Source organism: Arachis stenosperma, chromosome 4, assembly GCF_014773155.1.
Source record: "Arachis stenosperma cultivar V10309 chromosome 4, arast.V10309.gnm1.PFL2, whole genome shotgun sequence".
NCBI classification, from domain to species: Eukaryota; Viridiplantae; Streptophyta; class Magnoliopsida; order Fabales; family Fabaceae; genus Arachis; species Arachis stenosperma.
Genome location: NC_080380.1, coordinates 117,597,824 through 117,608,293, shown reverse-complemented (window position 1 = coordinate 117,608,293; position 10,470 = coordinate 117,597,824). Strand labels below are relative to the sequence as shown.

General features: G+C 35.1%; 1 protein-coding gene across 2 annotated transcripts; it reads left to right on the top strand.

Moving 5' to 3' along the window:
* The first annotated feature begins 6,486 nt into the window (after positions 1-6,486).
* Positions 6,487-10,064, top strand: LOC130976371 (uncharacterized). Of its 2 annotated transcripts, XM_057901218.1 has the most exons (6): positions 6,493-6,909; positions 7,017-7,253; positions 7,613-7,658; positions 7,967-8,082; positions 9,004-9,236; positions 9,745-10,064. In XM_057901218.1, exons 2-5 carry the CDS (start codon positions 7,033-7,035, stop codon positions 9,017-9,019), a joined length of 399 nt encoding a protein of 132 aa, XP_057757201.1. In that variant the 5' UTR covers positions 6,493-6,909; positions 7,017-7,032; the 3' UTR covers positions 9,020-9,236; positions 9,745-10,064. The 2 variants fall into 2 exon arrangements, with proteins under 2 accessions (XP_057757202.1, XP_057757201.1); XM_057901219.1 differs by having other exon boundaries at positions 6,487-7,253; positions 7,973-8,082.
* The last annotated feature ends 406 nt before the right edge of the window (positions 10,065-10,470 follow it).

Genomic DNA, 10,470 nt, shown 5'->3' with positions numbered 1-10,470 from the left:
TCCTCTTTTGATATTGATGGTGTTTGTAGGGACTCTTAAATAAGGCTCCTACTGTTGCCCCCTGACTTAGTGCTGGTTAACTTTGAGAGAGCGTTAGTTCGGGCATTGAATTCTCTAACTATATGTCGGACCTCACTTTCTGTAAAGTGTGTAAGCTATTCCTGGGTTTTATCCAGGTATTTTCTCATAGTAGGGTCTTTAGCTTAATAGGTGCCATTGATTTACGAAGTGATTACTTGCGAATCGCTGAACACCATAACTTTTTCTGCTCTGACCTCCTTAGCCAACTTCAAGCCAGCAGGTAAGGCTTCATACTCTACTTGGTTATTAGAGGCAGGGAACTCGAACCTCAACGATAGCTCTATCCGAGTTCTTTGATCACTTTCTAGTATAATGCCAGCCCCACTTTCAGCTTTGTTTGACGATCCATCCACATATAAACTCCACATGGTGGGTTTTTTTGGACTGTTGGTGTATTCAGCAACGAAATCGGCCAGATATTGTGACTTAACTGCTATCTGAGTTTCGTACCTAAGGTCAAACTCGGACAGTTCTACCGTCCATTGCAGAATTCTTCCTACCAAGTCTGTTTTTTGTAGAATATGTTTCATTGGTTCATTAGTGCAAATTTTGATGGTGTAAACTTGGAAGTAAGGTCAGAGCCTTCAAGATGTGAGGATAAAGGCGTAAGCAAACTTCTCTATCTTCTAGTAGTTCAACTCTGCCCCTTGTAGGACTTTGCTGATGAAGTAAATAGGTTGCTACCCCTCTTCATCGTCTCAAAGCAGGGTCGAGGCTATAGCCTGACTTTCAGCTTCTACTGTGAAGGTGCATTTCGATGGATTTAACCTCATCCCATGCTTCTTTATAGTAGAAAATACCTCAGAGAGGTCGGATAGTACTGTCTTATCCTCTTAGGTCTTGACGAGCATGTCATCCACGTAGACTTCCATTAGTTTTTCTATGTGGGTGGAGAACACTTTATTCATTAGTCGTTGGTATGTAGCTCCCGCGTTCTTCAACCCAAAAGACATTACTATGTAACAATTGTTTGTCTGTGGTGTTATGAATGAGGTCTTTTTCTGGTCTGGCTTGTACATCGCGATCTGATTATATCACGAGTAGGCATCCATGAAGGAAAGATATCTGTAGCCTGAGGCCGCATCGACCAAAGCGTTAATACTAGAGAGTGGATAAGGATCTTTAGGGCAGGCTTTGTTGAGGTTGGTGTAATCAACACACATTCTCTATTTTTCGTTTTGCTTTTTCACCAATACAACGTTGGCTAGCCAAACCGATATTTTACCTCCCTTATAAATCTGGCTTCTAGCACGGCCTGCACTTGCTCTTTTACAACATGTGTTCACTCTGGTCCAAGTCTCCTGCGTTTCTGCTGTACAGGTCGGGAGCTCGGGTACACAGAAAGTTTATGGGACATCAGGTCGGAATTTATGCCGAGCATGTCGGAGGCTTTCCAGGTAAAGAGGTCGGAATTTCTTCATAACAAGTCAACGAGCTGTTTCCTCAGGCTCTCTTTTAAGTTTGCCCTTATACTTGTTGTCTTGTCAGGGTTGTCTCCGATTCGAACCTCTTCAAGTTTGCCTTCAGGTTGAGGGCATAATTCTTTGCCAACTCGGGCTCCTCATAGCTCGATAGTATTGACCTCCTTGCCTCCCGAGTTGCCTTTCACACTAAGGGTCTCGTTATAGCACTTCCTTGGTAGCTTTTGATCCCCTTTGATGGTGGCAATCCCTTCGGCCGTAGGAAATTTCATGCAAAGGTGGGGAGTAGAGACCACAGCTGCAAGTCTATTTAAGGTCGTCTGACCTATTAGAGCATTGTAGGCCGAGTTTACATTGATAACGATGTAGTCGATGATTAGGGGCCTGGACTTGGTACCCTTTTTGAAGGTGGTGTATAACGAGATATAACTGAGAGGTCGGATTGAGGTGTCTCTCAGTCCGAACAAGCTATCGGGGTATGCCTTTAGATTTTTTTCTTCTAACCCGAGCTTGTCGAAAGCGGATTTGAACAAAATATCAGCTGAGCTTCCTTGATCTATCAAGGTGTGATGAAGGTTTGCATTAGCCAGGATCATTGTTATCACTACTGGATCGTCGTGCTTGAGCAGTAGACCTTGTGCGTCTTCCTTTGTGAAAGAGATGGTGGGTAGGTGGTCAGTTGACTGCTTTTCCGACTTGGTATACTTCTTTGAGGTGTCTTTTCTGTGAGGATTTTGACATTCCTCCTCCTGCGAATCCTCCATTAATCATATGGATGTGTCGATCTGAGGTGTGAGGAGGTCATTACGATCGTTCTCCTTCTTCATCCCTTTTCCTCTTCCTTGGGTCTTCCGACCTTTCTGCACGGTATCTATCAAGTCGGCCTTCTCTGGCCAACTTTTCAATAATATTTTTCAGGTCGTAACATTCATTGGTAGAGTGGCCATAGAGTTTATGGTATTTGCAATATTCTGTCCGACTTTCAGTTTTCTTGTGCTTGATTGGACGAGGTGGGGGAAGTTTTTCCGTGTGACATATTTCTCTGTAAACGTCCACTAGGAAGACCCTGAGAAGAGTGTAGTTGTGATATTTTCGAGGTTTTTCTACACCCGACTCCTCTCTTTTCTTAGGTTCCCTTTCTTTGTCCCGAGGTGGATAGGGCAGGTTTGATCTTGAGGGAGGCTCTCTTAGTCAGGAATTTTCTTTCATGTTGATATACTTCTTGGCCCTCTCCTGAATCTCGTTCAGAGAGGTCAGGTGTCTTTTAGATATGAATTGGGTGAATGGTCCTTTTCTGAGGCCATTGACTAAGCCCATAATCATAGCTTCAGTTGGTAGAACCTGAATCTCCAAGCAAGTGTTATTGAATCTTTCCATGTAATCTCGAAGGATTTCCCCGACATCTTGTTTTAGTCCCAATAAGCTCGGTGCGTATTTTGTTTTATCCCTTTGAATAGAAAACCTGGTCAGAAATTTTCTGGCTAGGTCATCGAAGCTGGTGACCGACCACGGATGCAGGCCGTCAAACAACTTCATTGCAGCTTTGGTCAGGGTAGTACGGAAGGCTTTGCAACATGCAGCGTCGGAGGCGTCCGCCAGATACATTCGACTTTTGAAGTTGCTTAGGTGGTGCCTTAGGTCAGATGTCCCGTCATAGAGATACATGTCAGGAAATTTGAAATTTTTGGGAACTTTAGCCCTCATGATCTCTTCTGTAAATGGGTCGTCTCCTCCTAAGGGGCTTTCCTCCCGATCTGTCCTGTTGGTCTGACTTCGGAGGTCAGCCTCCAGCTTCTGGAGCTTTTCTTCTAGCTTTTTGCGTCATCTTACTTCTCTCCTCAATTCCCGTTCTGCCTCCCGCTGTCGTTCAGCCTCATGCTCGAGCTGTCGAAGCCGATCTTGCTGTCCAAGGACCATGTCCAATATCTCTATCGCCTGGGGGTGGTCCTCATCCTTGGAGTGGTATACTTCAGAATGGATTCTTCTTGGATAGGGGTTTCCCGAAGGCCCTTCTCCGTGGGGTCCCTCAGATGCGATGCGGCTATCCTTCTGTTGGTAGTCCGCCATGGCTATGGGATGAATTTCAGGTCCTCGACAATGGCACTAATGTTTCGAGAGTTGCCTGAAACGTTGATTTGGGGTTGAACATGAGGTCCAAGTCCCTTTGTGTGGCAGCGTCCGACATGTGACGCCGAGGTGCCGCCTGTCCGAGTTCGTCGTGAGGAGGTGGCGGGTGGTACCTACAAGAGACTCCGATGCTTACGTTAGCAAGGGCTTTCAGCAGGTTTTTAGTAAATTAGAGTGGGAGTTATACCTGGGAGGTGCTAGTGTATTTATAGTAGAATTGCTAAGTCTTTCGTGGCCAAGATTATAGTGGCTAAGAGTGGCTAAACTTTGACTGACCAATGAACACATGACATGTGAAAAGTTAGGTAGAAATTGTTAGTTAAAGTGATAGGTCCTTATTGTTAGTGATTATTGAAGGACAAAAGAGTAAATAAACTGACCAAAATAATATGTATATGATGTGGGCTTTTTTTTTAAAGAAAAAAAATCTGTTAGTGTTTTTTGAGTGAATAATTTCAAAACATGAACAGTTGGGCTTTAGTGTGAAAATCTATTATAATGTTGGATCAATAAAAGGTCATGAACTATTAATGATGATGAGAGTAATCTAAAAAAAATAAGAACTAAATCATGTAATATTTACTTGAGCTCTTATTATTAATATATATGTGGCATGAATTATATGAGAGTATAAATTTATAAAGTGTTAAAATTTTATGAGAAAATATTTTTATTTTGAATAAAAATAACTATTAAACAGTATTGTTGATATTATTATAGTTATTATTATTTTTGTTCTTGTTATTATTATTATTATTATTACTACTATTATTATTATTATTATTATTATTAAAAGAGAAATAATAATTTTACTAATGTTATGTCCTAATATTTTTAGAATCATACTATATAAATTTGGTTAGATTTTTATAAATTTTTTATTATAATTATTTATTATTTTAAAATTTAAAATGTAAAAAGTTTATACTGAAATGCCACATTAGAAGATTATATATAGGTTACTTTTTTCGAAAACAAAATTTATAGTTTAAATTTATATGTTTATAGATATACAATTTTATTTGAGTTTCAGTCAAATACAAAATGTGAATTTCAGTTTTTATTAAATTTTATTCTATTTTTATCTTTTATTGTAACATGTAGGAGATAGTAGTGACCTCATCCATCCAAAAATTTTAAAGAATTATTATATTTACATATGAGATATATGTCTAAAGAAATAAAAAAATATTATGTAATTTAGTAACTTTATATGTATTAATTTTTTATTATGTAATGAATTTATATCTTAATTATTTAGCTCTCTAATATTTTTTACTTAACCAATTTATTATCATACACTCAAGTTTTTATACTTATCAAATTAATTTTTATATATTTATCTCTATATCTATTTTTAAGAAAAATTATTTGTTCTTTTAGTAATAACATATTTAGCATTTATATTATTATATAAAATATTAGTAATGACTTACAGAATTATATTCTGGTAATTATATTGTGTATCTTAGATGTTATTTTCTTATAAAAAAAATACTCAGTTTTTTGTTTAATTTTACATTCTTAAAAAAATTTACGTAATTTTTTTTATCTTAACTTATTTTATTTCAGTTATCATTTTATTTTGATATTCGTATCTTATATTTGATGACAGTATTATATTTTTTAAGTAATTAACAATTTATGATTTTTTTCAAGTAATTTTAATTAATAATTTTTGTAACTAAATAAATATAAATTTTTGATTCATTATAATTTTATAATATATTATCGATATTGTTGTCTCTTTTATGTAATTATCATATAAAAAATGATATTATAAAAAATAATTTATAAGATTTTTCTTTATATTTGGATAAAAACTAATTCAATAACTATATATTATTCCTAAATTACTTTTATGTATTAAAAAAATCTAAAAAGAAGTTAAAACATTTGTCTATAATTCGACCCCTTCATATTAAAAATTCTAGGTTCATCCCTGATAATCTAAATACAAAAATATTTTATATACTATTATAATTAAAATATCTTTTACCGTAATTTTACATGAATATCCTAAGAAAATACGAGTGACTCTTTTTGTTTTATATTTTTATGTTTCGTGCTTGTCAATGCCCATTTCTTCTTTAGTTTTAAAACTTATATCATGGAATTAACAAATAATATGTATAATCATGGATATACAAATAAAAAAATATTTTTAGTTAAATAAAAATTAATAAATTAATATCTTAAAAAAGCATAAACGTTGATAAAAACTAACAAATTTACTTCACAAATCGTAGTGATTTTGCAGATTTTATATTTGTTTCTTTAAAGTTTTATACAAAGACCACGTTTTATATAAATATTGAGAGGAAAAAGTTAACAGTGAATTCAATTTTAAGACAATTTAGTATGATTGATTTTCAACTAGATTTTTAAGTAAATTATAGAAGGTAGGTGTTTGCTACGGTACGATGATAAATTCATACGTACCGATACATTTAAAATATGAACAAGTAATATATTTTCTACGTCAGCATTTAATTTTTTCTATTTTAAATATATATTATATCACTACTTTTACGAAAATACCCTTTTAATTAAATAAACATAAAAAAATATTTATTTATTTAATTTTATAAAAAGACTTAAATACCATTTTTTATATAAATTGGATAAAAATTACTCTTTTAGATTAATTAAATTATTTAATTTTATAATTTTAAAATTTAAATAATCTAAAAAACAAAAACAAAAATATATTTAACAAAATCATTTGTCTTTTTATAAATCATAATCAATTATTCATACAAAAAAAATTAAATAAATTTAAAAAATACTAAACAAAATCACTTTGTTCTTTGTTTGTTGGGTTCTCAGACAACCCTGTCTCTAATTGTTCATACAAAAAAAAATCATCTGAAAATTTGAGAAAAAAAAATAAAAAACAGAGCTTCATGTCTTCATCTTCCTGGATTTTTTCACCAGCACACTCTCAAGGAACGTCTCTCTCATTCCCAATTCTGAGACTCAAACTCTCTCTTCTCTCTCACTGCCACTAGAGTCTCTCTCGGTTTCACTAGAGTCTCTACTCGTTCACAGAGTCACACTCACCGGCGTCTCGTTGCTCCTCTCCTCTCGTCGCCGGCGTTTCAACGTCTCGCGGCCTTTCCTGGGCTCCTCCTTGCCGGCGAGAGAAGCACTCGTCGGATCATCGTCGCTCGTCGTCTTCTGGTTTCAAGTACTCGCCGTCGCCGTCGTAGGGTCGTCACTTGCTTCGTCGCTCGTCCTCTTATGGGGTCGGGTCCTCTTCGTCACCCAGTCGCCCTTGGTAAGTCCATGCATCATCACTTCCCCTGTTCTCCCTTTCCCAGATTCCCTTCTCCCAAAAAATGGTAAGGTTGAGGTGCCTCAAAGGGTTCAACCTGATATCTTTAGAAACGAGACAGCACAAATGCCAGAGTCAAGGAATCCATTACTGGATGAAGATTTAGTTAGGAACGATGTCGGGCATGATGGAGAAAAATCGACTCATTCTAAGAGAAATGGAATCATGTTGGACACGGGTTCAGATCTTTCTACCACATTGGCTGATGATGATGATTCCAACCTCATCCCTTCAAGGTTGCGTGACAATATTGTAGGGACTGGTGGGTCATGTTCCAAACGGAGAAGGTACTTAAATGATATTTGAATCTATGAATTAATTTAGTTATGTAGCAGTGATTCTGAATTAGAATGAAATTGGTGTTATATTCATTCTGATCCTTAGATGTGATCTATTTCTTTTGCCGTGCCAAGCAATATTTTTAGTTAAATTCATGACGAAATGAGAAATTTCAATACAAACATCTCTTACCCTTCTTTCTGGTTTCTGATGGTGTTGGGTTCTCTTGTCAAATTAGCATATGTGATTGTGGAAAATATGTAAACATGTGAGGGCTAAATTGTTCTTGTTGGATTATATTATAAGCACATTATTTCATAGTTGTTTGTGGGTTTAAGGCCTCAATAATTGATTCTTTTCATTGCAGGTTGGATTGTGATCCTGTGGTCTCATCTAACCCTTCTACAACTGAGGTTGGTTGGATTTAGTTTTTTGTCATTATTCTTTTTCATCTTTGCTTAACGTTTGTTAGAAAGACTTTGCAGACTATTTCAAGCTCATAATTTAGATCTATTTGTGAAACCATGTTGAACTGATGACTGTTAATTATCCATGTTCTGGCATGGCAATTGGCATCTTGTTAAAATAGCTCATAATTTGTAAATCACAAGTGGCAAAACAGTTTAAAACGATAATCATGTGAAATCATTGATGTCTGTATTGTTAGTATTCATTTGTGTCATAGTGCTTGGCTCCTTGCTCACATTCCGTTTGGCATTAGCTTCAGGATGGAGTTGATACTGATGCAAGTGTGTTGCAAAAGGAATATTCTGTAAATTCACCAAAAGAAGTCACAAAGCACACATGTCTAATTTGCAAGAGTGGTGGACAGCTACTGTGAGTACACTTCTTATAGTGTTTGGTTCATGCAAGTACTGTAACTTTTACATTAAATATTAATTATCTAGAACCATGATAGATGTGATGTGTTTATTTGATACTTTTGTCTGAAATTATAGTTTTCACTATTTTGGCTCGTCTTGTAATTTTTTTCTCCTTTGTACATTTTCTAACTGCAGTCATATGTAGTTGTTAATATCTAGTTTGATGGTTTCAATAAAAAAGAAAGGAAAGAAAAAACAAACAAGCTACTTTCTTGGATTTTATATGCCTTTTAAATTATTAACATCAATTATAATCAATTCAAAATTAATATACTGACATGTAAACATAATTGATATACATGATATAAACTAGATTTAATAGACATGATCATGCTTGGTAAGTCACCTTTTAGTTTTTTGAGTCTCACCTTCCTTTTCTTTTATTTGCTATGTATTAATCTGAATTGTTATTTATATTGAATAGGAATAGTTAGAAATTATATTAATTTTAAAAAAATAAACTACAATTTCTAACAATGAATATATAAACTAACTTGATACCAACCAAAGATTGGGTTATCAAAACTATTCTGGGATTAGTATATTTTCCCCCCTGTTCTTTCCTTTTACAATACATGATAATAGAAAATAAGTGAGGGTTCCAATTTCAGAATAAAATCATAACACAAATGATTTCTATGTTTTGGTTCGGTAGGGATACAATTGCTAAGATGATATATTAAAGCTTTAATGAATGGGTTTTAAATGCAGTGATGAACAAATACATTAGTGAAATTCATGCCTGGATCTTCCTGTTATACTACTGTGATAAAAATGTCAATTGATTTATTCTTGAAAAATCCCAGTTATACTGTCTACAATACCTGTTGGTTAGTCTTGTCCCAAATAATATTTCAAATTAAATATTTGACAGGCAAATACATGCTTAGTTTCCTCTGTTTGTACTCGGGGCATGACCTATCGTGGACGAGAGCGTGGACTTCTAACCTGTTATCCCAATACCAGTTTGGCTGTGGCCAAGGAGTTAATGGAAGCCAAGGGCATTAAGCAATTACCAGTGGTTAAACGCGGTGGAGATCGCAATAGAGAGAGGAAGCGGAGAATTGTTGGTCGTCTTCATTATGATGCACTATGGCATTGTCTCAGGTTAACTTATTATCTAATACTTGTTTATACTTTAATTTCTGTTTCCCTACCTATCACTAAAGCTGGGTTTCTCATTTCAGCACATAAAATACTTGCAGATCATTTTTGTTACGCAAACTATGTACGTTAGTCAGTTAAAATGTTGAAGTGCTGCAGCATATTTCTGTAGATGTCAAGACTTGAGTTTAGGTTTATAGCTCTCTCTTCATTGTCATGTGTGTTTGTGAATGTTTGATCAGACATTTAGTTGCCGAGTATATACATATTCTTTCTTTAAATTTTTTTCTTGCTAGAGGAGATCTAAATGATCATAAGCGAATTTTTCTTTCTGTGGTTTGAACATAATTGTTATGCCATTTGATCTATGCTGTTAATCTCATTTAGTGGTATGAGACTTGGCCACTGCTGCAATTGGATAATGTTTAAATACCTTTTTCATGTGATACTGAACGAAACTATAAGAATTATTTTAGCCGAAGATATTCATGGTGCATTTGATATTTTGCAGGATAGAGATTAACCATCGGAAGGAAGTGAATCGAAATAGGAGAGAAAACCATTTGGCTGTGGAAACTGCAAACGGGCATTAGCTTGGTTACCCTCACCAAAGAAACCGTGAGGAGGTGGCATGGATCTCCTTGATTACCATTTTGAAAGCCAAGTTATGAGTGAAGACTGATTATATAAGTCGATGTATATTTTAGTGTCCCAATCCAACGGTGACAAGTTAAGCTGAGATTCTTTTGCATAATTTAGCAAAGTGCATCTTGTAAAGTAACTATAAGAAAGAAGCAAATGAATACTGAATACAATGGGATTTGAAAAGCATATTCTTGTGTCGGTTAATAATCAATCTGTTACTCACCTAACCATTTAACATGTATGATTACAAGGCTTCTTTCAACTACTAAAAGTCAAGTCAACAAATATGAACAATATAGATAGTTGAGGAGCGAGTGTGTGTGAGAGAGAGAAAGAAGAAAGAGAAAGATGGAAGAAAGAATAGTGTTGTATGCAGCTCCGAGCATAGGCCACATAGTTTCAACGGTTGAAGTGGCCAAACGCCTCTCCCTCCGTTGCCACAACATCACCATCCTCCTTACCAACAAAATTCATGTAATCTACGAGCACATATAATCAGAAACATACCTTATAATAAATATATAACTAAAATCATAGTACTTAGAACACAACATCAAGCATAATCCAGATACATACATGAACTCTAGCAGGG